The sequence below is a fragment of the Acanthochromis polyacanthus genome, chromosome 6, assembly GCF_021347895.1.
Source record: "Acanthochromis polyacanthus isolate Apoly-LR-REF ecotype Palm Island chromosome 6, KAUST_Apoly_ChrSc, whole genome shotgun sequence".
Taxonomy (NCBI): Eukaryota; Metazoa; Chordata; class Actinopteri; family Pomacentridae; genus Acanthochromis; species Acanthochromis polyacanthus.
The window spans coordinates 3,063,073-3,090,949 of record NC_067118.1 but is presented as its reverse complement, the minus strand read 5'-3'; the positions used below and the strand labels follow the sequence as shown (position 1 = coordinate 3,090,949).

The window sequence follows — 27,877 nt, the reverse complement described above, 5'->3', positions numbered from 1 at the left end:
TTCCAGCAGTACCAAGATGTCTGCCTTTGTGTCTTCACATAATTCTTCAGTTTTAGGCGTTATGTGAGAGCTGACAGCTTGTGAGTTGTGCTACGGCTTGAATGTCAGCAGGAAACCACTGTAGACCTTTACATGTGCTGCTGATGACATGAAATGTCCTCTATAGACCCTGGAATACAATGAAGCTTCAGCAGGTCAGATAGGACATAAAGTATGATGGAACCAGCTGCATTTAAAGTGGTGTTTGTTGTTTTCTGAAGGGAATAAACTTTTAGTGGTACCAGGCATTAAAATGAACAAGAAACTGAAGAAAACAAGGATGGTCTGATCATTTCTTTCATGACGGTAAATGTGTTATTTTACAGATATTGATGATATTTGAATCTATTTATTGATTTGACTTCACTTGGAAACAGATTTTGATGATTTAGGATTTAACAGTTACTTCTTGGTGAAATTCTGACGTTCTCAGAACCTTATCACAGTTAAACATTTTATTTTTATCTTTCCGTGAAGGCGTTGCAGCGACTGACAGGAAACTCGATTGAGCAACCGGAGCTTCTGATCAGAGCTGAAGAGCTGAAGGAGTGAAGAAGTGGATCACTTTTCTACATCAGGAGGAAACTGAGGATGAACGTCCAGCAACTTCTGCTGTTCTGCTTCTTATCAGGTGAGGACGACTTTAACTCTCCCATCTGGACCATTCTTTGTCTTTTTGAGGAAATAAATGTTAAAAAACGGTGAAAAACACCAATAACACGACGTCACACTAAATGAGGACATTTTTCTGAGATTCTATCAGCTTTGATCTGAAATTTAACAAAACAGGGAAAATGTGTAAAGTTTGATTTAAATACTGTGAAGTTTTACTGAAAACAACAAATTAATATCTGTGAAAATACGTGTTATTATTGCATTTATCATTGTAGTTTTTTTCCTTCAAATAGCAGCAAATCTGTGAAATAATGATTATTTAGCAGATTTAAATCCTTTAAAAAAAATAGTAATTTTGTAGTAACATGTTCTAAAAGAACAAATTCATATGAGTAAAAACACAGATGTTTGATGTGGACTTTATTTACAGATTTGGCCTCTTTTTAATTGTTAAAATGTCAATTAAAATATTTGTTTATTTGATTTTACTCTGTATTGTTTGTAAATGAGCAGAGAAATCTGTAAATTACAAAAACAACATGAATCAATGACATGATGAGAATTAACAGAGGAAATTTCAGGTTTTTATCTTTAATAGTTCCTCAGATGTTGTTGTTCAAACAGCATCATAAAAACCTGCTGAAAGTGGGTCAACGAGCAGCTTTTAATAATATCTCTAAAGTATTTGATGTCTTGAATTGAAACAGAGATAGTTTTATAAATATCCACAGTGTTTGATAAAGTTTTCAGTCCAGATTGAACCGACTGTTTCCTTCCAGAAACTCTGTGGGATGGACACGCCCGCGTCATAGTTCAGAGATACTCAGGAGACCAGCTGATGTACTCCTGGTACTTTACATCCAACGCCAGCGTTGGGTTCCTGTGCAGGAGGGAATGTCAAGGGTCAGACGTCCTCATCAGAACCGACCAGAACAAGTCTGTGAGTGGCAGATACAGCATCGAGTACCAGAAAACATTACCTGATGGAGGACTTGTGACCGAATTCATCTCGTCTCTGGAAACCTCTGACTCTGGACGGTACCGGATCGGTGTCGGCAGGTCTCTGGTTCCTGATGAGTTCGAGGACTTTGAGCTCCGAGTTACTGGCGGTGAGTTTCAGATGATTACGTCCACCTATAAAAAGACCCTGTTTGTCATCAGTCTGTAGTTTCCATTGACTCCTATAATGATGGAATCAATGAAACATGAATATTTGTAACTTGAATGATCAGTTTTGGTGATGTACAAAGTTGTGTTAATCACATTTTCTTAGTTTTGTGGACTGTTAACGTCTCCTGAGTGATTCTGATCGACTACAGCTGCTGATTCCTCTGATCCAGTTTAAATAGAACCCACTGGATCCATGAATTAGACAAAATATACAAACAGAAATGCTAATATTTGATGATTTTTTTCCATTTCCACTTCGGTTTGGTTCTTCTGGTTTCAATCTTCTGGTTTACATTTGACTCCTCTGGACACTATACCTACTGTCAGGCATGGAGGTGGCAGTATCATCATACTATCAGTTGAACTGAACATCCTGTAGTTGTGCTTTTTTGTGCTACTGTTTTATATGTCTGATTGCTGGCAGGTGTTATGTGATAAGTCTTGCTATGATGAGCAGAGTTGAGTAGAATACAAAACATTAGCAAAATGTAATACTTTTCTTTTTCCTTAAAAATGTTCATTCCATTTGCCTCTAAATAGCATTTAATCAGATATAAAAGTTGGAAAATGGTTGTAATATGAAGCTGAACCTTAGTATATCAGTAGAAAAACATTCAATCCAGTTATATTTGAAGATACTGATTCTATAAGTGACCCGTGAAATATACCATTTCATCTCAAACTATGTTGAAGTTTACATTTTTGATCTGCCTCAAAAAAACACCTGAGACTTAAGTGGATAATGCAGCTTGCATTTACAAGTTAATTAAAAAATGTAACTAAAAGAAAGGTTAAGAACCACTAAGTCTCTTAGGATCTTGAAATATCCAGGCTTATTCCTTTAAATATAACGGTGACACATCTCTGAGTTGAATCACTGATCGGCAAATATCCTCTTCTGTCCTCATGCACACATGCAGGAGTGTGAACATCCCATCCAACAACGGACCTTCTTCATTTAATTATTACAGAAATTTCAAAAAGCTTTTATCCATTACTTATTTTTTAATACTTATTGTGTCTCGTAAAGAAAAATACTTTGCTGTCAGTATCCCCATGTCATTGTTTCCCTCTATAGTGGCAGTGGCATGTGCCATGTACTAATAGAAAGACACTGCAGCAGCTTCCAGCAATGATGTGATGCTACAGTGTCTTGTGAAAGTATTCGGCCCCCTTGAACTTTTCAACCTTTCGCCACATTTCAGGCTTCAAACATAAAGATATAAAATTGTAATTTTTTGTCAAGAATCAACAACAATTGGGACACAATCGTGAAGTGGAATGAAATTTATTGGATATTTTAAACTTTTTTAACAAATAAAAACCTGAAAAGTGGGGCGTGCAATATTATTCGGCCCCTTTACTTTCAGTGCAGCAAACTCACTCCAGAAGTTCAGTGAGGATCTCTGAATGATCCAATGTTGTCCTAAATGACTGATGATGATAAATAGAATCCACCTGTGTGTAATCAAGTCTCCGTATAAATGCACCTGCTCTGTGATAGTCTCAGGGTTCTGTTTAAAGTGCAGAGAGCATCATGAAGACCAAGGAACACACCAGGCAGGTCCCAGATACTGTTGTGGAGAAGTTTAAAGCCGGATTTGGATACAAAAAGATTTCCCAAGCTTTAAACATCTCAAGGAGCACTGTGCAAGCAATCATATTGAAATGGAAGGAGTATCAGACCACTGCAAATCTGCCAAGACCCGGCCGTCCCTCTAAACTTTCACCTGGAACAAGGAGAAGACTGATCAGAGATGCAGCCAAGAGGCCCATGATCACTCTGGATGAACTGCAGAGATCTACAGCTGAGGTGGGAGAGTCTGTCCACAGGACAACAATCAGTCGTACACTGCACAAATCTGACCTTTATGGAAGAGTGACAAGAAGAAAGCCATTTCTCAAAGATATCCATAAAAAGTCTCATTTGAAGTTTGCCACAAGCCACCTGGGAGACACACCAAACATGTGGAAGAAGGTGCTCTGGTCAGATGAAACCAAAATCCAACTTTTTGGCCACAATGCAAAACGATATGTTTGGCGTAAAAGCAACACAGCTCATCACCCTGAACACACCATCCCCACTGTCTAACATGGTGGTGGCAGCCTCATGGTTTGGGCCTGCTTTTCTTCAGCAGGGACAGGGAAGATGGTTAAAATTGATGGGAAGATGAATGGAGCCAAATACAGGAACATTCTGGAAGAAAACCTGTTGGAGTCTGCAAAAGACCTGAGACTGGGACGGAGATTTATCTTCCAACAGGACAATGATCCAAAACATAAAGCCAAATCTACAATGGAATGGTTCACAAATAAACGTATCCAGGTGTTAGAATGGCCAAGTCAAAGTCCAGACCTGAATCCAATCCAGAATCTGTGGGCAGAGCTGAAGACTGCTGTTCACAAACGCTCTCCATCCAACCTCACTGAGCTCCAGCTGTTTTGCAAGGAAGAATGGGCAAGAATTTCAGTCTCTCCATGTGCAAAACTGATAGAGACATACCCCAAGCGACTTGCAGCTGTAATTGCAGCAAAAGGTGGCGCTACAAAGTATTAATGCAAGGGGGCCGAATAATACTGCACGCCCCACTTTTCAGGTTTTTATTTGTTAAAAAAGTTTAAAATATCCAATAAATTTCGTTCCACTTCACGATTGTGTCCCACTTGTTGATGATTCTTGACAAAAAATTAGAATTTTATATCTTTATGTTTGAAGCCTGAAATGTGGCGAAAGGTTGAAAAGTTCAAGGGGGCCGAATACTTTCACAAGGCTCTGTACATGTAAGCTCTTACAAAACTCCAGGTTACACATTAGCAGGAGGTTAGCTTCAGTCTTGTTAAATTTTGTGTTTGTTCGTTATTATAATCTAATATATCAAATGTAAAACACAAATGACATAACACTGATGTGTGATAACATAAAAATGAAGAACTGGTACATTAAATTGTGTATGTTCTTACAGCGCTATGGCCAGAGTTTCACCCTGCTCCAGCTGATAGAAGCAGAGCTCCTTTTTTTCTTTGTTTTATTCTGAGTCTGTCCTTAGATTCGTCATTCGGTCATTCTCCGATAGTTTGGTTGATTCTTGCATGCTTCCTATCTTCCTCGTGAAAACTGTCAAATGAGACCAAACATCACGTTATTCTCTCTTTCTGTTATTGAGAAATATGCAGGGGAATGAAACGTGGGTTTGTAGTCAGTGAAGTTGGTTAAATTGGTTTTAAGAGAAGCAGAGTACTAGAAGTTGGGCCTCACCCAAGGAATTAAGAAGTTAATCAAACAAGAGGCCTACTTCAGGGCCTGTAAAGCACCTCAGAGTTTCAGCCACAGTAAAACAGTCCGGTGTCTAATGGTGATCTAAATTATTATGTCCTAAATGAATGCACAGCTTGAATTATGGCTTTGTGGATGTAGGCTGCACCTCCAGCCTCCTTTATTCTGGTCTCCTCATTTCACTTTACGAATGAGCAGCTAGTTGTGTTTAGTTCCAGCAGTCAGCCTGACTGCAGCCTCTCAGCAGGAGTCTCTGACAAACAATCAGCAGGAACTTCAACTGTTGTTTAAACTCTATGTTTTTTCTAAACCGTTGAAACTGTCTAAACTGTGGAAGACTGTCCGTTCTTATTTTCTGAATGATTTACTTTAAACAGTCAAATTGCCATTTTTTTAAATGAATGATATATTTCAAACAGTCACTGGTTTAAAGACTGTCAGTTTTTATTTTCAGATCGATTTATTTCAAACAGTCCAATTGCTAAAGTTTTATTTTCTGTTAGTTCTTGTTGAGTGTCTTGTGTTTAAATTAACTGTAACTTACAGACTGTTAAAAAGATTCTTCTTTGTTTAACATTCCCCCTTCTCCCACGGGGGCGTGGCGGGGGCGTGGTGAGGCGGGACTTCCTGTCAGTTAAGGTGAAAGACAGGGGAGGAAGAGGGTTCTTGTGTTCAGACGGTCACCTCAGGTCTTGGTGAGAGGTCGCAGGGGAGAAATACTGGACAGCAGCATTTTGTTCAGAGGACGCAGAAAGGGGAGAGAGGAGAAAAGCTAATACAGAACATTTGTTCAAATTTCCCGGGTTTCTCTGTCAATGACTGCTAAAACCTTTGTCATAGGAGGGACAACGGGAGAGTCTATAAGAATGCAGACATTTTGTTTTACAGGGACGCATCTGGTTCTGCTTAGATAAAAACTTCTGTTAGTTAGGGAAGGGGTCGCGTCTGCTCCCGATTAGATAAAAAACTTTTGTCAGTTAGGGGAGGGAGTGAGGGAGGCAGGGAGGGAGGGAGGGAGGGAGGGAGGGGTCGTGTCTGGACTGAATAGATAAGCCGCTGACGTTAGGGAGGGACTTTAGACGTGACGTTGGGGTCAGTTAGGGAGGGTCTTCCGGTAAAAACATCCGGTAAAAGGGGGTGTGGGAAGGCGGGACTTCTGGTAAAAGGGGCGGAACTTCTTGTCAAGGTTGTGCTTTAATTCATGACTGTAAATGTGTAATCTGCTGTAATATTTGTTTTTTCCAAAGCAGCAGAGGACCCTCGCAAGAGGATGAACATTCACACCGAAGAGGAAGGAGGAAACTTCGACGCCATCTGCTGGCTTCCTTCTTCCAGGAGCACCAAGTTCTTCTGCAGGAACGACTGCAGTAACGGAGAAATCCTCCTGAGTACCACTGGAGATGCATCTCAGAACGGCAGATACAGCATCAGATATTACCAAGAACCCATCAAGAAAAAGTTCATCGTGAGGACAACGATCTCCCAGCTGAAGCTGAGTGACTCTGGACTGTATTCATGTGGTTTAGGAGAATCTTTGACCTCCGCTTCCTTCTTAAAGTTCAACATCCTCGTCACTGCTGGTGAGTTTCATGTTTGTACTAAAACTAAAAAATAATGTATAAATTGTGAAAAAAAAACATTTCAGAACAATGAAATACTGTAAATGTAAACGCTGTAAAAACTGTGAAAATGACATCAGACATTAGAAATATAAAAGAATACAGATGGAATTATATTGTAAAGAGAACAGTTCATATTCAGAAAATAATACATAGAAATAAAAAGTACTGAATGAGACTGGTAGTGTGTGTGTGTGTGTGTGTGTGTGTGTGTGTGTGTGTGTGTGTGTGTGTGTGTGTGTGTGTGTGTGTTCTTGTACTTGCTACATTGTAAGGACCATTTTCTGCATTTAACTATCAAAGTGAGGACATTTTGGCCGGTCCTCACTTTGAAACAGCCATGTTTGAGGGTGAAGACTTGTTTTTAGAGAACAGGTATGAATTGAGGTTTGGTTAGGGTTAGGGTAAGGATTAAGTTTAGGCAATCAGTTGTGATGGTTAAGGTTAGGGTAAGGCTCGAGGAAATGCATTACGCCTATGGATGTCCTCACTAAGACAGAAGTACAAACGTGTGTGTGTGTGTGTGTGTGTGTGTGTGTGTGTGTGTGTTGATATATGGATATAAATTAATACTTTTTCACTTTTTCCAAAAAAGTTTAACAAATATATTTAATTTTCAAAACAATAACTGTTAAATAACAATAAATATTTTTGAAAAACATTATTCTTTGCTGCATCTAAACCTGTTCATGTTCATTTCACTAAATCAGAGTCTGAATCTTTTTCAGTCCCATCAGCCACCACTGCACCACCACCATCATCGCCATCAACACCACCAACACCACCAACAACCCAGAGTTCAGGATCTCCTCCGTTCAGTCCACCTCCTGAAACCTTCAGCCAGTTTTCAGGTAAATTCATCTCCATTTATCCTCCTTCAGCTTCATTCTCAGTGAACAAACACAAATCTACAGTCGAGGATTCTCCAAAAGGACAGGTTTTACATTCTGTCAAGAACTTAATGTGTCCTGTGCAGGGGTGAAAGTAAGCTGGTACGGTCCGGTACCGCATACCGGCCAAAGATCTGGTGGCGGTACGCCGCCCGGCTGCCTGCTATCGACCGTTCACTCAGCAGTACATGAGTGCACATGTGTGTCTACTTTCTGTAACACAGCGACTGCTATGGCCAATAGCAGCCAATAGCAAGTACACTGCACTGGGAGATTTCCACAACTCGTCAATAGACGTCAACAAGCGCCGCTTGTATCGGGACGGAGTGAGCAATAAATTACACCTGAAATTCCACACGTTCTTGTGATTGGCTGAAAAACTTTAAACTGGATTTACAGCAGTTATCATCGACAGATGCATAATTTAAATAAAAGCGGAGAGAAGCACTACAAAAAAAGTGAAGTTTTTTTTATACAGAGAAAAATAACCTCTTTGATTAAAAGAAAAGACTGAAGAAGGGTTACCACAGAAAATCAGAAACTAACTACTACTAGAACTACTTTAGGTCTCTGTGTAAAATCTTTTAGGTGATGTGTTTTGATGTTTAGTTCCATTCTGAGTGTTTACTCGTGACCTCATGTCTGTTCTTAGAGCCTGTATTCTGGATGTTTATCAGTGTTTCAGTTAAAGCAAAAAGTTTACCATATTATCTAGTGTTATTAATTCCTACCTATTCCATTGGCCTACAATAAAATATTAATATGTTTTTACCTGTTTGTGTTTTAACTTTGCTATTTTAAAATGCATGAAGTCAGAGTGAGACGAGGGTTTTGGTCATAGTACGGCAAGAACCTAAAACTACTTTCACCCCTGGTCCTGTTTGATGAAATCTGGTTGAATCAACTTTAATAAATTACATTGATTCAAAAAAAATATGTTAAACTGCTTAATAACAACAAAATTTATATTAAGATTTTACCTTTTTATCAAAAATACAGACAATATTATTAAAAGAACAAAATGTAAATAATGTCAACATAAAAATAATTTTAAAATATTTACATTTCTATGTGTTTTTTTTTACATTTTAACGTTGTCAAAATACAAATGCTTCAAAAATTGTTAGACATTTAAACTGTTAAGTTGACGAAAAACAATTTTATTGAAATTTTAAAACAATCAGATTTTTTAAAAAGCAGATAATATCTCCCAAAAACAAACAATATACACAATATACACTTAAATCTGTGTAAACATAATTGTTTTTTACAGTTTTACTTTTATCAAGGATTAAAATATTATTTTCAAATATACTTAAAAATGTTATTAAACTGAGAAAAACAGGTGATCACTGTAAATAATGTCAACATAAAAAATCAGAATTTTTTACAAAGAGTAATTTATTTCATAATCCATCCATCCATCCATCCATCCATCCATCCATCCATCCATCCACTGAGGCAGCAGATGAAGCAGATCATTCCAGATGTTCCTCCTCTCATCAACACTTTCCAGCTCTTCCTTGGGGATCCTGAGGCGTTCCCAGGACATATGAGATATATAATCCCTCCAGCGAGTTCTGAGTCTACCCCGGTGTCTCCTTCCAGGCAGACATGTTCAGAAAACCTCCAGAGGAAGTCTCCCTGGAAGCATCTGAATCAGATGTCCAAACCACCTCCACTGGTTCCTTTAGAGGTGAAGGATCAGCAGGTCTACTCTGAGCTCCTTCTGATGTCTGAACTTTCACCATCTAAGGTTGAACCCAGACACCCTACAGAGGAAGCTCATTTCAGCCTCTTGTATCCGCAGTCTCTGCCTCCTCTGCAGAGGATGAGTTTACCGGATTTAGGAGTTCCTCAAACTAATGTAGCCGCAAGGGGACACAAGCCAGTGTCTTATTGTGCCGGTCCCAAGCCCGGATAAATACAGAGGGTTGTGTCAGGAAGGGCATCCGATGTAAAACTTTGGTCAAATCAAACATGCAAATCAAATGTATGACTTCCATACCAGATCGGTCGAGGCCCAGGTCAACAATGACCGCTATCGGTGCTGTCGACCTACAGGGTGCCGGCGGAAAATGGACGACTGTTGGTCGAAGAAGGAGGGGAGGAAGGTGTGTTCATAGGAAGAGAGAGAAGAGGAACACCAAGAGTCCAGGACTGAGAGTAGGGACTTTGAATGTTGGAACTATGATAGGAAAAGGTAGAGAGCTGGTTGACATGATGCAGAGGAGGAAGGTGGACATATTGTGTGTCCAGGAGACCAGGTGAAAAGGTAGTAAAGCTAGAAGTTTAGGAGCAGGGTTCAAGTTGTTCTATCATGGTGTAGATGGGAAGAGAAATGGAGTAGGAGTTATCTTGAAGGAGGAGTTTGTTAGGAATGTCCTGGAGGTAAAAAGAGTGTCAGATCGAGTGATGAGCCTGAAGCTAGAAATCGAAGGTGTGATGTTCAATGTTGTTAGTGGGTATGGTCCACAGATAGGATGTGAGCTGGAGGAGAAGCAGAAATTCTGGTTGGACCTTGATGAAGTGATGCAGAGCATCCCTAGAAGTGAGAGAGTTGTCATTGGTGCAGACTTCAATGGACATGTTGGTGCAGGAAACAGAGATGATGAGGAGGTCATGGGCAGGTTTGGTATCCAGGAGAGGAACACAGAAGGACAGATGGTGGTTGACTTTGTAAAGAGGCTGGAAATGGATGTAGTGAATACTTTCTTCCAGAAGAGGCAGGAACATAGGGTGACCTAGAGGGTGACCCAAAAGTTTGGAAAACTCTGAACATCAGATAACATAGTTAACAATTGTTTGTTTGATTTCTTTGTTTGAATACTCCGCCACTGCAGATATTGATATCCAGTGCACAGGGATACAAATTTGTAGGCTAACATGTTTTATTATGTAACATACTGATATGTCTAATGTGTAAGATCAACATACAGCGGGTACAGAAAGTATTCAGACCCCTTGGAATTTTTCACTTTCTGTGTCATTGCAGCCATTTGCCAAAAATCAAAAAAGTTCATTTTATTTCTCATTAATGTACACTCAGCACCCCATCCAGACAGAAAAAAGAACAGAAATGTAGAAATGTTTGCAAATGTATTAAAAAAGAAAAACTGAAATATCACATGGTCAGAAGTATTCAGAGCCTTTGCAGCGACATTCATGTTTAACTCACATGCTGTCCATTTCTTCTGATCCTCCTCCAGATGGTTCTGCTTCTTTATTGGAGTCCAGCTGTGTTTAATTAAACTGATTGGACTTGATTAGAAAAGGCACACACCAATGCTGATAGAAAACTATTTAATCATGTATAAATCCTGTTATTTTAACAGTTAACTTAATTTACAGAGTTAATTTTGGACTGCAGTTAAATGTGGTCAAGAGTTATTAGTTGGATTGACTTAAATAAATAAAATATTTCCATGTTTTTAAACAGCTTTTATTCAGCATTTAGTTTTTCTGTTGGACCAACTTCATTCACTCAAGTTATTTAAAACTGTAAAATTAGTTAATTAAATGACAATCAGATTCAGCTGAGCTCAAGCCTTTTGAAGACTGTCAGTTTTTATTTTCTGATTGATTTATTTCAAACAGTCCAATTGCTAAAGTTTTATTTTCTGGTTGATTTATTTCAAACAGTTAAATTGCTAAAGTTTTATTAGGGTCCGAGCACCGAGGGTGCGAAGGACGCGGTGCAAGGGCACCGACTGTCCAAGGCACCAGCGGTGCCAAGGACCCTATTGAAACCCTAGGGTTTATTAGGGTCCGAGCACCGAGAGTGCGAAGGACAGGCGGTGCAAGGGCACCGACTGTCCAAGGCACCAGCGGTGCCTAGGACCCTATTGAAACCCTGGGGTTTATTATTAGGGTCCGAGCACCGAGGGTGCGAAGGACAGGCGGTGCAAGGGCACCGACTGTCCAAGGCACCAGCGGTGCCAAGGACCCTATTGAAACCCTAGGGTTTATGTTTATTAGGGTCCGAGCACCGAGGGTGCGAAGGACAGGCGGTGCCAGGGCACCGACTGTCCAAGGCACCAGCGGTGCCAAGGACCCTATTGAAACCCTAGGGTTTATTATTATTAGGGTCCGAGCAACCGAGGGTGCGAAGGACAGGCGGTGCCAGGGCACCAACTGTCCAAGGCACCAGCGGTGCCAATGACCCTATTGAAACCCTAGGGTTTATTATTATTATTTATTTTTTTTTTTTTCTCCCGTAAAGTAAATTGGCTTTTTGGCGGCCTTATCATACTCCAAAACGCGTGAAATTTGGCATGCACATCAGGACTGGCGAAAAATTTGATATTTTATGGGAGTTGCGCATGTGCGTGGCAAAATGGCTCTATAGCGCCACCTGCAAACTTGAAAAAGTAGTCATTAGGCCAACTGCCACAATGTTTCATGTACAGCTACAATATTTGGTGGGAATATGCACAACATCAGGACACACCAAAAAGTCAATTACAGCCACGCCCTAAACCCAACAGGAAGTCGGCCATCTTCAATTTGCTGTAAATTTTTCAAACTTAATCGCTCCTCGGGAAATGAATTGCCTTTTTGGCGGCCTTATCATGAACCAAAACGCGTGAAATTTGGCGTGCACGTCAGGACTGGCGAAAAATTTGATATTTTATGGGAGTTGCGCATATGTGTGGAAAAATGGCTCTATAGCGCCACCTGCAAAATTGAAAAAGTGGTCATTAGGCCAACTTCCACAATGTTTTATTTACAGCTACAATATTTGGTGGGCATATGGACCACATCAGGACACACCAAAAAGTCAATCACAGCCACACCCTAAACCCAACAGGAAGTCGGCCATCTTGAATTTGCTGTACATTTGTCAAAATTTATAGCTCCTAGTGGATAAGTCTGAGAGAACTGAAATTTGGCCAGTACATGCACCAGACCTTTCTGATGAAAAGTTATCAAAAACTCAACCAGAAGCCAAAAGGTGTGGCCATGGCGGAGCCTCAAACAACTGATCCTTCGCCATGAAACAGGAAGTGGTGTCTAATTCTTCTCAACATGCTCCAATCTGCCTGAAACTTTACATGTACGATGACAGTCCTGTCCTGATGTCATCCACATAGGGATATTCATTGACAGTCATAGCGCCACCTTGTGGTTTCAGGAAATAGACATCTTTTACACTTTCATGCCCTATTGTTACCCGGTTGATCATATTCACTTCAAATGCAGTGACAACAGCCTAAACACATTGATGATGCATCCCAGTGAAAATGGTGACTTGTCATCAAAGGGCGTGTCTGTGGCGGCCAAACCAATTTCGATGTTTCGCCATGAAAATTTAACGATTCATATCTCAGCTGAACAACATCCTATCTGCCTCAGACTTCACATGCTGGATACCAGGTCCAGTCTGAACACATCCACACTCATAAATTTTGAAAAAGTCATAGCGCCACCTGTTGGTAATAGTAAGTTTAAGGCCTTATATTTTCAGGTACAATGGCCCCCCACTTGGTGATATCATGCTGGAAATCGGTCAGTCGAGTCTTCACCTCTTGACAATCACACACTGTGAAGGGTGTGACATTTCATGCAACGCTGTTGCCGTAGCAACCAAATATCGCCACGAAAAACAAAGCCCTTTCTGACAGGTTAGGAATACTCCAATGCTCACTAAAATTACCACACACATCACCATCGACCCAAGGAACGACACCGTATGCATCTCGGCACTGCACATGCTATAGCGCCCCCTACAGTATTTTTAACAAACAGCCCCCCCAGCACGTTTCACCTACATCCATGAAATTTGGGAGGCTTATAGAGCACATCAGGACGCACAAAAAAGCCTCTTGGAGCCATGTCCTAAACCCAACAGGAAGTCGGCCATCTTGGATTAATTGTGAGATTTTTGATGATTTTTCTCTTTTTGAGAGTTAATACCTCCTCGGGGATAATTCCAGGAGACCTGAAATTTTGTCAGTCCACACAGCAGGACTTGGTGATGAAAAGTTATCAAAAGTTTAACCAGAAGCCAAATGGCGTGGCCATGGCGACCATCAGCGTTTTGATGCTTCGCCATGAAACATCAACTGCTGTATAACTCTCCTCTGCATGCTCCAATCTGCCTCAAACTTTCCATGTGTGATCACAATCCAATCCTGATCACATCTACAGGCCAACAGACACTCTCAGTCGCAGCGCCACCTGTTGGAGGGACAGTAAATGCTGTATAACTGGCCTCTACATGATCAAATCAGCCTGAAACTTTTCATGAGTGATCAGAGTCCAACCCTCATCACATCCACTGTTTGAAATACACTCTGAGTTACAGCGCCACCTGGTGGATAGACAGGAAATGCTCTATAACTGCTCTGAACATGCTACAGTCTGGCTGAAATTTTACATGTATGATTGGACTCTGGTCCAGATGCGATTCAGAGGCCGACATACACTCTCAGTCACAGCGCCACCTGGTGGACGTGCGTGGATTCACGACCAGCGTGGATGCGAGGACCCGTCCATCGCTGCTTGCAGCTTTAATTATTATTATTTTTTATTTTTTTTATTTTTTTTTTTCTCCCGTAAAGTAAATTGGCTTTTTGGCGGCCTTATCATACTCCAAAACGCGTGAAATTTGGCATGCACATCAGGACTGGCGAAAAATTTGATATTTTATGGGAGTTGCGCATGTGTGTGGCAAAATGGCTCTATAGCGCCACCTGCAAAATTGAAAAGTGGTCATTAGGCTAACTTCCACAATGTTTCATTTACAGCTACAATATTTGGTGGGCATATGCACCACATCAGGACACACCAAAAAGTCAATCACAGCCACGCCCTAAACCCAACAGGAAGTCGGCCATCTTCAATTTGCTGTAAATTTGTCAAAATTAATTTCTCCCGGTAAATGAGTTGCCTTTTGGGGGCCTTATCATGAACCAAAACGCGTGAAATTTGGCGTGCACATCCGGACTGGCGAAAAAGTTGATATTTTATGGGAGTTGCGCATATGTGTGGAAAAATGGCTCTATAGCGCCACCTGCAAAATTGAAAAAGTGGTCATTAGGCCAACTTCCACAATGTTTTATTTACAGCTACAATATTTGGTGGGCATATGCACCACATCAGGACACACCAAAAAGTCAATCACAGCCACACCCTAAACCCAACAGGAAGTCGGCCATCTTGAATTTGCTGTACATTTGTCAAAATTTATAGCTCCTAGTGGATAAGTCTGAGAGAACTGAAATTTGGCCAGTACATGCACCAGACCTTTCTGATGAAAAGTTATCAAAAACTCAACCAGAAGCCAAAAGGTGTGGCCATGGCGGAGCCTCAAACAACTGATCCTTCGCCATGAAACAGGAATTGGTGTCTAATTCTTCTCAACATGCTCCAATCTGCCTGAAACTTTACATGTATGATGACAGTCCTGTCCTGATGTCATCCACATAGGGATATTCATTGACAGTCATAGCGCCACCTTGTGGTTTCAGGAAATAGACATCTTTTACACTTTCATGCCCTATTGTTACCCGGTTGATCATATTCACTTCAAATGCAGTGACAACAGCCTAAACACATTGATGATGCATCCCAGTGAAAATGGTGACTTGTCATCAAAGGGCGTGTCTGTAGCGGCCAAACCAATTTCGATGTTTCGCCATGAAAATTTAACGATTCATATTTCAGCTGAACAACATCCTATCTGCCCCAAACTTCACATGATGGACACCAGGTCCAGTCTGAACACATCCACACTCATAAATTCTGAAAAAGTCATAGCGCCACCTGTTGGTAATAGTAAGTTTAAGGCCTTATATTTTCAGGTACAATGGCCCCAAACGTGGTGATATCATGCTGGAAATCGGTCAGTCGAGTCTTCACCTCTTGACAATCCCACATTGTCAAGGGTGTGACATTTCATGCAACGCTGTTGCCATAGCAACCAAATATCGCCATGCAAAACAAAGTGCTATTTGACAGGTTAGAAATACTCCAATGCTCACTAAAATTACCACACACATCACCATCGACCCAAGGAACGACACCGTACGCATCTCGGCACTGCACATGCTATAGCGCCCCCTACAGTATTTTTAACAAACAACCCCCCCAGCACATTTCACCTACATCCATGAAGTTTGGGAGGCTTATAGAGCACATCAGGATGCACAAAAAAGCCTCTTGGAGCCATGCCCTAAACCCAACAGGAAGTCGGCCATCTTGGATTAATTGTGAGATTTTTGATGATTTTTCTCATTTTTGAGAGTTAATACCTCCTAGGGGATAATTCCAGGAGACCTGAAATTTTGTCAGTCCACACAGCAGGACTTGGTGATGAAAAGTTATCAAAAGTTTAACCAGAAGCCAAATGGCGTGGCCATGGCGACCATCAGCGTTTTGATGCTTCGCCATGAAACATCAACTGCTGTATAACTCTCCTCTGCATGCTCCAATCTGCCTCAAACTTTCCATGTGTGATCACAATCCAATCCTGATCACATCTACAGGCCAACAGACACTCTCAGTCGCGGCGCCACCTGTTGGAGGGACAGTAAATGCTGTATAACTGGCCTCTACATGATCAAATCAGCCTGAAACTTTTCATGAGTGATCAGAGTCCAACCCTCATCACATCCACTGTGTGAAATACACTCTGAGTTACAGCGCCACCTGGTGGATAGACAGGAAATGCTCTATAACTGCTCTGAACATGCTACAGTCTGGCTGAAATTTTACATGTATGATTGGACTCTGGTCCAGATGCGATTCAGAGGCCGACATACACTCTCAGTCACAGCGCCACCTGGTGGACGTGCGTGGATTCACCGACCAGCGTGGATGCGAGGACCCGTCCATCGCTGCTTGCAGCTTTAATTATTATTATTATTATTTTTTTTTTCTCCCGTAAAGTAAATTGGCTTTTTGGCGGCCTTATCATACTTCAAAACGCGTGAAATTTGGCATGCACATCAGGACTGGCGAAAAATTTGATATTTTATGGGAGTTGCGCATATGTGTGAAAAAATGGCTCTATAGCGCCACCTGCAAAATTGAAAAAGTGGTCATTAGGCCAACTTCCACAATGTTTTATTTACAGCTACAATATTTGGTGGGCATATGCACCACATCAGGACACACCAAAAAGTCAATCACAGCCACACCCTAAACCCAACAGGAAGTCGGCCATCTTGAATTTGCTGTACATTTGTCAAAATTTATAGCTCCTAGTGGATAAGTCTGAGAGAACTGAAATTTGGCCAGTACATGCACCAGACCTTTCTGATGAAAAGTTATCAAAAACTCAACCAGAAGCCAAAAGGTGTGGCCATGGCGGAGCCTCAAACAACTGATCCTTCGCCATGAAACAGGAAGTGGTGTCTAATTCTTCTCAACATGCTCCAATCTGCCTGAAACTTTACATGTATGATGACAGTCCTGTCCTGATGTCATCCACATAGGGATATTCATTGACAGTCATAGCGCCACCTTGTGGTTTCAGGAAATAGACATCTTTTACACTTTCATGCCCTATTGTTACCCGGTTGATCATATTCACTTCAAATGCAGTGACAACAGCCTAAACACATTGATGATGCATCCCAGTGAAAATGGTGACTTGTCATCAAAGGGCGTGTCTGTGGCGGCCAAACCAATTTCGATGTTTCGCCATGAAAATTTAACGATTCATATCTCAGCTGAACAACATCCTATCTGCCTCAGACTTCACATGCTGGATACCAGGTCCAGTCTGAACACATCCACACTCATAAATTTTGAAAAAGTCATAGCGCCACCTGTTGGTAATAGTAAGTTTAAGGCCTTATATTTTCAGGTACAATGGCCCCAAACTTGGTGATATCATGCTGGAAATTGGTCAGTCGAGTCTTCACCTCTTGACAATCACACACTGTGAAGGGTGTGACATTTCATGCAACGCTGTTGCCGTAGCAACCAAATATCGCCATGAAAAACAAAGCCCTTTCTGACAGGTTAGGAATACTCCAATGCTCACAAAAATTACCACACACATCACCATTGACCCAAGGAACAACACTGTATGCATCTCGGCACTGCACATGCTATAGCGCCCCCTACAGTATTTTTAACAAACAGCCCCCCCAGCACGTTTCACCTACATCCATGAAATTTGGGAGGCTTATAGAGCACATCAGGACGCACAAAAAAGCCTCTTGGAGCCATGTCCTAAACCCAACAGGAAGTCGGCCATCTTGGATTAATTGTGAGATTTTTGATGATTTTTCTCATTTTTGAGAGTTAATACCTCCTAGGGGATAATTCCAGGAGACCTGAAATTTTGTCAGTCCACACAGCAGGACTTGGTTTGGAAAAGTTATCAAAAGTTTAACCAGAAGCCAAATGGCGTGGCCATGGCGACCATTAGAGTTTTGATGCTTCGCCATGAAACAACAACTGCTGTATAACTCTCCTCTGCATGCTCCAATCTGCCTCAAACTTTCCATGTGTGATCACAATCCAATCCTGATCACATCTACAGGCCAACAGACACTCTCAGTTGCAGCGCCACCTGTTGGAGGGACAATAAATGCTGTATAACTGGCCTCTACATGATCAAATCAGCCTGAAACTTTTCATGAGTGATCAGAGTCCAGCCCTCATCACATCCACTGTTTGAAATACACTCTGAGTTACAGCGCCACCTGGTGGTGGATGGGCAGGAAATGCTGTATAACTAGTCTGAACATGCTCCAATCTGGCTGAAATTTTACGTGTGATTAAACTCTGGTCCAGATGTGATTCAGAGGCCAGCACACACTCTCAGTCACAGCGCCACCTGGTGGACGTGCATGGATTCGCCGACCAGCGTGGATGCGAGGACCCGTCCATCGCTGCTTGCAGCTTTAATTATTATTATTAGGGTCCGAGCACCGAGGGTGCGAAGGACAGGCGGTGCCAGGGCACCGACTGTCCAAGGCACCAGCGGTGCCAAGGACCCTATTGAAACCCTAGGGTTTATTATTATTATTATTAGGGTCCGAGCACCGAGGGTGCGAAGGACAGGCGGTGCCAGGGCACCGACTGTCCAAGGCACCAGCGGTGCCAAGGACCCTATTGAAACCCTAGGGTTTATTATTATTATTATTATTTTTTTTTTTTTTTTTTTTTTTTTCTCCCGTAAAGTAAATTGGCTTTTTGGCGGCCTTATCATACTCCAAAACGCGTGAAATTTGGCATGCACATCAGGACTGGCGAAAAATTTGATATTTTATGGGAGTTGCGCATGTGCGTGGCAAAATGGCTCTATAGCGCCACCTGCAAACTTGAAAAAGTAGTCATTAGGCCAACTGCCACAATGTTTCATGTACAGCTACAATATTTGGTGGGCATATGCAGAACATCTGGACACACCAAAAAGTCAATTACAGCCACGCCCTAAACCCAACAGGAAGTCGGCCATCTTCAATTTGCTGTAAATTTTTCAAACTTAATCGCTCCTCGGGAAATGACTTGCCTTTTTGGCGGCCTTATCATGAACCAAAACGCGTGAAATTTGGCGTGCACATCAGGACTGGCGAAAAATTTGATATTTTATGGGAGTTGCGCATATGTGTGAAAAAATGGCTCTATAGCGCCACCTGCAAAATTGAAAAAGTGGTCATTAGGCCAACTTCCACAATGTTTTATTTACAGCTACAATATTTGGTGGGCATATGCACCACATCAGGACACACCAAAAAGTCAATCACAGCCACACCCTAAACCCAACAGGAAGTCGGCCATCTTGAATTTGCTGTACATTTGTCAAAATTTATAGCTCCTAGTGGATAAGTCTGAGAGAACTGAAATTTGGCCAGTACATGCACCAGACCTTTCTGATGAAAAGTTATCAAAAACTCAACCAGAAGCCAAAAGGTGTGGCCATGGCGGAGCCTCAAACAACTGATCCTTCGCCATGAAACAGGAAGTGGTGTCTAATTCTTCTCAACATGCTCCAATCTGCCTGAAACTTTACATGTATGATGACAGTCCTGTCCTGATGTCATCCACATAGGGATATTCATTGACAGTCATAGCGCCACCTTGTGGTTTCAGGAAATAGACATCTTTTACACTTTCATGCCCTATTGTTACCCGGTTGATCATATTCACTTCAAATGCAGTGACAACAGCCTAAACACATTGATGATGCATCCCAGTGAAAATGGTGACTTGTCATCAAAGGGCGTGTCTGTGGCGGCCAAACCAATTTCGATGTTTCGCCATGAAAATTTAACGATTCATATCTCAGCTGAACAACATCCTATCTGCCTCAGACTTCACATGCTGGATACCAGGTCCAGTCTGAACACATCCACACTCATAAATTTTGAAAAAGTCATAGCGCCACCTGTTGGTAATAGTAAGTTTAAGGCCTTATATTTTCAGGTACAATGGCCCCAAACTTGGTGATATCATGCTGGAAATTGGTCAGTCGAGTCTTCACCTCTTGACAATCACACACTGTGAAGGGTGTGACATTTCATGCAACGCTGTTGCCGTAGCAACCAAATATCGCCATGAAAAACAAAGCCCTTTCTGACAGGTTAGGAATACTCCAATGCTCACAAAAATTACCACACACATCACCATTGACCCAAGGAACAACACTGTATGCATCTCGGCACTGCACATGCTATAGCGCCCCCTACAGTATTTTTAACAAACAGCCCCCCCAGCACGTTTCACCTACATCCATGAAATTTGGGAGGCTTATAGAGCACATCAGGACGCACAAAAAAGCCTCTTGGAGCCATGTCCTAAACCCAACAGGAAGTCGGCCATCTTGGATTAATTGTGAGATTTTTGATGATTTTTCTCATTTTTGAGAGTTAATACCTCCTAGGGGATAATTCCAGGAGACCTGAAATTTTGTCAGTCCACACAGCAGGACTTGGTTTGGAAAAGTTATCAAAAGTTTAACCAGAAGCCAAATGGCGTGGCCATGGCGACCATTAGAGTTTTGATGCTTCGCCATGAAACAACAACTGCTGTATAACTCTCCTCTGCATGCTCCAATCTGCCTCAAACTTTCCATGTGTGATCACAATCCAATCCTGATCACATCTACAGGCCAACAGACACTCTCAGTTGCAGCGCCACCTGTTGGAGGGACAATAAATGCTGTATAACTGGCCTCTACATGATCAAATCAGCCTGAAACTTTTCATGAGTGATCAGAGTCCAGCCCTCATCACATCCACTGTTTGAAATACACTCTGAGTTACAGCGCCACCTGGTGGTGGATGGGCAGGAAATGCTGTATAACTAGTCTGAACATGCTCCAATCTGGCTGAAATTTTACGTGTGATTAAACTCTGGTCCAGATGTGATTCAGAGGCCGACACACACTCTCAGTCACAGTGCCACCTGGTGGACGTGCATGGATTCGCCGACCAGCGTGGATGCGAGGACCCGTCCATCGCTGCTTGCAGCTTTAATTAAGGGTCCGAGCACCGAGGGTGCGAAGGACAGGCGGTGCCAGGGCACCGACTGTCCAAGGCACCAGCGGTGCCAAGGACCCTATTGAAACCCTAGGGTTTATTATTATTATTATTATTATTTTTTTTTTTTTTTTTTTTTTTTTTCTCCCGTAAAGTAAATTGGCTTTTTGGCGGCCTTATCATACTCCAAAACGCGTGAAATTTGGCATGCACATCAGGACTGGCGAAAAATTTGATATTTTATGGGAGTTGCGCATGTGCGTGGCAAAATGGCTCTATAGCGCCACCTGCAAACTTGAAAAAGTAGTCATTAGGCCAACTGCCACAATGTTTCATGTACAGCTACAATATTTGGTGGGCATATGCAGAACATCTGGACACACCAAAAAGTCAATTACAGCCACGCCCTAAACCCAACAGGAAGTCGGCCATCTTCAATTTGCTGTAAATTTTTCAAACTTAATCGCTCCTCGGGAAATGACTTGCCTTTTTGGCGGCCTTATCATGAACCAAAACGCGTGAAATTTGGCGTGCACATCAGGACTGGCGAAAAATTTGATATTTTATGGGAGTTGCGCATATGTGTGAAAAAATGGCTCTATAGCGCCACCTGCAAAATTGAAAAAGTGGTCATTAGGCCAACTTCCACAATGTTTTATTTACAGCTACAATATTTGGTGGGCATATGCACCACATCAGGACACACCAAAAAGTCAATCACAGCCACACCCTAAACCCAACAGGAAGTCGGCCATCTTGAATTTGCTGTACATTTGTCAAAATTTATAGCTCCTAGTGGATAAGTCTGAGAGAACTGAAATTTGGCCAGTACATGCACCAGACCTTTCTGATGAAAAGTTATCAAAAACTCAACCAGAAGCCAAAAGGTGTGGCCATGGCGGAGCCTCAAACAACTGATCCTTCGCCATGAAACAGGAAGTGGTGTCTAATTCTTCTCAACATGCTCCAATCTGCCTGAAACTTTACATGTATGATGACAGTCCTGTCCTGATGTCATCCACATAGGGATATTCATTGACAGTCATAGCGCCACCTTGTGGTTTCAGGAAATAGACATCTTTTACACTTTCATGCCCTATTGTTACCCGGTTGATCATATTCACTTCAAATGCAGTGACAACAGCCTAAACACATTGATGATGCATCCCAGTGAAAATGGTGACTTGTCATCAAAGGGCGTGTCTGTGGCGGCCAAACCAATTTCGATGTTTCGCCATGAAAATTTAACGATTCATATCTCAGCTGAACAACATCCTATCTGCCTCAGACTTCACATGCTGGATACCAGGTCCAGTCTGAACACATCCACACTCATAAATTTTGAAAAAGTCATAGCGCCACCTGTTGGTAATAGTAAGTTTAAGGCCTTATATTTTCAGGTACAATGGCCCCAAACTTGGTGATATCATGCTGGAAATTGGTCAGTCGAGTCTTCACCTCTTGACAATCACACACTGTGAAGGGTGTGACATTTCATGCAACGCTGTTGCCGTAGCAACCAAATATCGCCATGAAAAACAAAGCCCTTTCTGACAGGTTAGGAATACTCCAATGCTCACAAAAATTACCACACACATCACCATTGACCCAAGGAACAACACTGTATGCATCTCGGCACTGCACATGCTATAGCGCCCCCTACAGTATTTTTAACAAACAGCCCCCCCAGCACGTTTCACCTACATCCATGAAATTTGGGAGGCTTATAGAGCACATCAGGACGCACAAAAAAGCCTCTTGGAGCCATGTCCTAAACCCAACAGGAAGTCGGCCATCTTGGATTAATTGTGAGATTTTTGATGATTTTTCTCATTTTTGAGAGTTAATACCTCCTAGGGGATAATTCCAGGAGACCTGAAATTTTGTCAGTCCACACAGCAGGACTTGGTTTGGAAAAGTTATCAAAAGTTTAACCAGAAGCCAAATGGCGTGGCCATGGCGACCATTAGAGTTTTGATGCTTCGCCATGAAACATCAACTGCTGTATAACTCTCCTCTGCATGCTCCAATCTGCCTCAAACTTTCCATGTGTGATCACAATCCAATCCTGATCACATCTACAGGCCAACAGACACTCTCAGTTGCAGCGCCACCTGTTGGAGGGACAGTAAATGCTGTATAACTGGCCTCTACATGATCAAATCAGCCTGAAACTTTTCATGAGTGATCAGAGTCCAACCCTCATCACATCCACTGTGTGAAATACACTCTGAGTTACAGCGCCACCTGGTGGATAGACAGGAAATGCTCTATAACTGCTCTGAACATGCTACAGTCTGGCTGAAATTTTACATGTATGATTGGACTCTGGTCCAGATGCGATTCAGAGGCCGACATACACTCTCAGTCACAGCGCCACCTGGTGGACGTGCGTGGATTCACCGACCAGCGTGGATGCGAGGACCCGTCCATCGCTGCTTGCAGCTTTAATTATTATTATTATTATTTTTTTTTTTTTCTCCCGTAAAGTAAATTGGCTTTTTGGCGGCCTTATCATACTCCAAAACGCGTGAAATTTGGCATGCACATCAGGACTGGCGAAAAATTTGATATTTTATGGGAGTTGCGCATGTGCGTGGCAAAATGGCTCTATAGCGCCACCTGCAAACTTGAAAAAGTAGTCATTAGGCCAACTGCCACAATGTTTCATGTACAGCTACAATATTTGGTGGGCATATGCAGAACATCTGGACACACCAAAAAGTCAATTACAGCCACGCCCTAAACCCAACAGGAAGTCGGCCATCTTCAATTTGCTGTAAATTTTTCAAACTTAATCGCTCCTCGGGAAATGACTTGCCTTTTTGGCGGCCTTATCATGAACCAAAACGCGTGAAATTTGGCGTGCACATCAGGACTGGCGAAAAATTTGATATTTTATGGGAGTTGCGCATATGTGTGAAAAAATGGCTCTATAGCGCCACCTGCAAAATTGAAAAAGTGGTCATTAGGCCAACTTCCACAATGTTTTATTTACAGCTACAATATTTGGTGGGCATATGCACCACATCAGGACACACCAAAAAGTCAATCACAGCCACACCCTAAACCCAACAGGAAGTCGGCCATCTTGAATTTGCTGTACATTTGTCAAAATTTATAGCTCCTAGTGGATAAGTCTGAGAGAACTGAAATTTGGCCAGTACATGCACCAGACCTTTCTGATGAAAAGTTATCAAAAACTCAACCAGAAGCCAAAAGGTGTGGCCATGGCGGAGCCTCAAACAACTGATCCTTCGCCATGAAACAGGAAGTGGTGTCTAATTCTTCTCAACATGCTCCAATCTGCCTGAAACTTTACATGTATGATGACAGTCCTGTCCTGATGTCATCCACATAGGGATATTCATTGACAGTCATAGCGCCACCTTGTGGTTTCAGGAAATAGACATCTTTTACACTTTCATGCCCTATTGTTACCCGGTTGATCATATTCACTTCAAATGCAGTGACAACAGCCTAAACACATTGATGATGCATCCCAGTGAAAATGGTGACTTGTCATCAAAGGGCGTGTCTGTGGCGGCCAAACCAATTTCGATGTTTCGCCATGAAAATTTAACGATTCATATCTCAGCTGAACAACATCCTATCTGCCTCAGACTTCACATGCTGGATACCAGGTCCAGTCTGAACACATCCACACTCATAAATTTTGAAAAAGTCATAGCGCCACCTGTTGGTAATAGTAAGTTTAAGGCCTTATATTTTCAGGTACAATGGCCCCAAACTTGGTGATATCATGCTGGAAATTGGTCAGTCGAGTCTTCACCTCTTGACAATCACACACTGTGAAGGGTGTGACATTTCATGCAACGCTGTTGCCGTAGCAACCAAATATCGCCATGAAAAACAAAGCCCTTTCTGACAGGTTAGGAATACTCCAATGCTCACAAAAATTACCACACACATCACCATTGACCCAAGGAACAACACTGTATGCATCTCGGCACTGCACATGCTATAGCGCCCCCTACAGTATTTTTAACAAACAGCCCCCCCAGCACGTTTCACCTACATCCATGAAATTTGGGAGGCTTATAGAGCACATCAGGACGCACAAAAAAGCCTCTTGGAGCCATGTCCTAAACCCAACAGGAAGTCGGCCATCTTGGATTAATTGTGAGATTTTTGATGATTTTTCTCATTTTTGAGAGTTAATACCTCCTAGGGGATAATTCCAGGAGACCTGAAATTTTGTCAGTCCACACAGCAGGACTTGGTTTGGAAAAGTTATCAAAAGTTTAACCAGAAGCCAAATGGCGTGGCCATGGCGACCATTAGAGTTTTGATGCTTCGCCATGAAACAACAACTGCTGTATAACTCTCCTCTGCATGCTCCAATCTGCCTCAAACTTTCCATGTGTGATCACAATCCAATCCTGATCACATCTACAGGCCAACAGACACTCTCAGTTGCAGCGCCACCTGTTGGAGGGACAATAAATGCTGTATAACTGGCCTCTACATGATCAAATCAGCCTGAAACTTTTCATGAGTGATCAGAGTCCAGCCCTCATCACATCCACTGTTTGAAATACACTCTGAGTTACAGCGCCACCTGGTGGTGGATGGGCAGGAAATGCTGTATAACTAGTCTGAACATGCTCCAATCTGGCTGAAATTTTACGTGTGATTAAACTCTGGTCCAGATGTGATTCAGAGGCCAGCACACACTCTCAGTCACAGTGCCACCTGGTGGACGTGCATGGATTCGCCGACCAGCGTGGATGCGAGGACCCGTCCATCGCTGCTTGCAGCTTTAATTATTATTATTATTTTTTTTTTTTTTCTCCCGTAAAGTAAATTGGCTTTTTGGCGGCCTTATCATACTCCAAAACGCGTGAAATTTGGCATGCACATCAGGACTGGCGAAAAATTTGATATTTTATGGGAGTTGCGCATGTGCGTGGCAAAATGGCTCTATAGCGCCACCTGCAAACTTGAAAAAGTAGTCATTAGGCCAACTGCCACAATGTTTCATGTACAGCTACAATATTTGGTGGGCATATGCAGAACATCTGGACACACCAAAAAGTCAATTACAGCCACGCCCTAAACCCAACAGGAAGTCGGCCATCTTCAATTTGCTGTAAATTTTTCAAACTTAATCGCTCCTCGGGAAATGACTTGCCTTTTTGGCGGCCTTATCATGAACCAAAACGCGTGAAATTTGGCGTGCACATCAGGACTGGCGAAAAATTTGATATTTTATGGGAGTTGCGCATATGTGTGAAAAAATGGCTCTATAGCGCCACCTGCAAAATTGAAAAAGTGGTCATTAGGCCAACTTCCACAATGTTTTATTTACAGCTACAATATTTGGTGGGCATATGCACCACATCAGGACACACCAAAAAGTCAATCACAGCCACACCCTAAACCCAACAGGAAGTCGGCCATCTTGAATTTGCTGTACATTTGTCAAAATTTATAGCTCCTAGTGGATAAGTCTGAGAGAACTGAAATTTGGCCAGTACATGCACCAGACCTTTCTGATGAAAAGTTATCAAAAACTCAACCAGAAGCCAAAAGGTGTGGCCATGGCGGAGCCTCAAACAACTGATCCTTCGCCATGAAACAGGAAGTGGTGTCTAATTCTTCTCAACATGCTCCAATCTGCCTGAAACTTTACATGTATGATGACAGTCCTGTCCTGATGTCATCCACATAGGGATATTCATTGACAGTCATAGCGCCACCTTGTGGTTTCAGGAAATAGACATCTTTTACACTTTCATGCCCTATTGTTACCCGGTTGATCATATTCACTTCAAATGCAGTGACAACAGCCTAAACACATTGATGATGCATCCCAGTGAAAATGGTGACTTGTCATCAAAGGGCGTGTCTGTGGCGGCCAAACCAATTTCGATGTTTCGCCATGAAAATTTAACGATTCATATCTCAGCTGAACAACATCCTATCTGCCTCAGACTTCACATGCTGGATACCAGGTCCAGTCTGAACACATCCACACTCATAAATTTTGAAAAAGTCATAGCGCCACCTGTTGGTAATAGTAAGTTTAAGGCCTTATATTTTCAGGTACAATGGCCCCAAACTTGGTGATATCATGCTGGAAATTGGTCAGTCGAGTCTTCACCTCTTGACAATCACACACTGTGAAGGGTGTGACATTTCATGCAACGCTGTTGCCGTAGCAACCAAATATCGCCATGAAAAACAAAGCCCTTTCTGACAGGTTAGGAATACTCCAATGCTCACAAAAATTACCACACACATCACCATTGACCCAAGGAACAACACTGTATGCATCTCGGCACTGCACATGCTATAGCGCCCCCTACAGTATTTTTAACAAACAGCCCCCCCAGCACGTTTCACCTACATCCATGAAATTTGGGAGGCTTATAGAGCACATCAGGACGCACAAAAAAGCCTCTTGGAGCCATGTCCTAAACCCAACAGGAAGTCGGCCATCTTGGATTAATTGTGAGATTTTTGATGATTTTTCTCATTTTTGAGAGTTAATACCTCCTAGGGGATAATTCCAGGAGACCTGAAATTTTGTCAGTCCACACAGCAGGACTTGGTTTGGAAAAGTTATCAAAAGTTTAACCAGAAGCCAAATGGCGTGGCCATGGCGACCATTAGAGTTTTGATGCTTCGCCATGAAACAACAACTGCTGTATAACTCTCCTCTGCATGCTCCAATCTGCCTCAAACTTTCCATGTGTGATCACAATCCAATCCTGATCACATCTACAGGCCAACAGACACTCTCAGTTGCAGCGCCACCTGTTGGAGGGACAATAAATGCTGTATAACTGGCCTCTACATGAT

General features: G+C 42.2%; 1 protein-coding gene and 1 long non-coding RNA gene across 2 annotated transcripts in view; both read left to right on the top strand.

Annotated features, from left to right (window-relative positions):
- Positions 1 to 491: 491 nt before the first annotated feature.
- Positions 492 to 27,877, top strand: part of LOC110972006 (uncharacterized) — a 112,317-nt gene continuing 84,931 nt past the window's right edge. Inside the window, exons 1-4 of the mRNA XM_051949700.1 lie at positions 492 to 670; positions 1,434 to 1,763; positions 6,346 to 6,678; positions 7,446 to 7,568. Of these exons, the coding sequence (XP_051805660.1) occupies positions 631 to 670; positions 1,434 to 1,763; positions 6,346 to 6,678; positions 7,446 to 7,568 (826 nt within the window). The 5' untranslated portion in view covers positions 492 to 630. The remainder of the gene's footprint in view (positions 671 to 1,433; positions 1,764 to 6,345; positions 6,679 to 7,445; positions 7,569 to 27,877) is intronic.
- The window catches only part of LOC127534334 (uncharacterized), a 35,272-nt gene continuing 20,167 nt past the window's right edge, over positions 12,773 to 27,877 (top strand). Inside the window, exons 1-2 of the long non-coding RNA XR_007942441.1 lie at positions 12,773 to 12,983; positions 15,322 to 15,412. This is a non-coding gene — a long non-coding RNA (uncharacterized LOC127534334). The remainder of the gene's footprint in view (positions 12,984 to 15,321; positions 15,413 to 27,877) is intronic.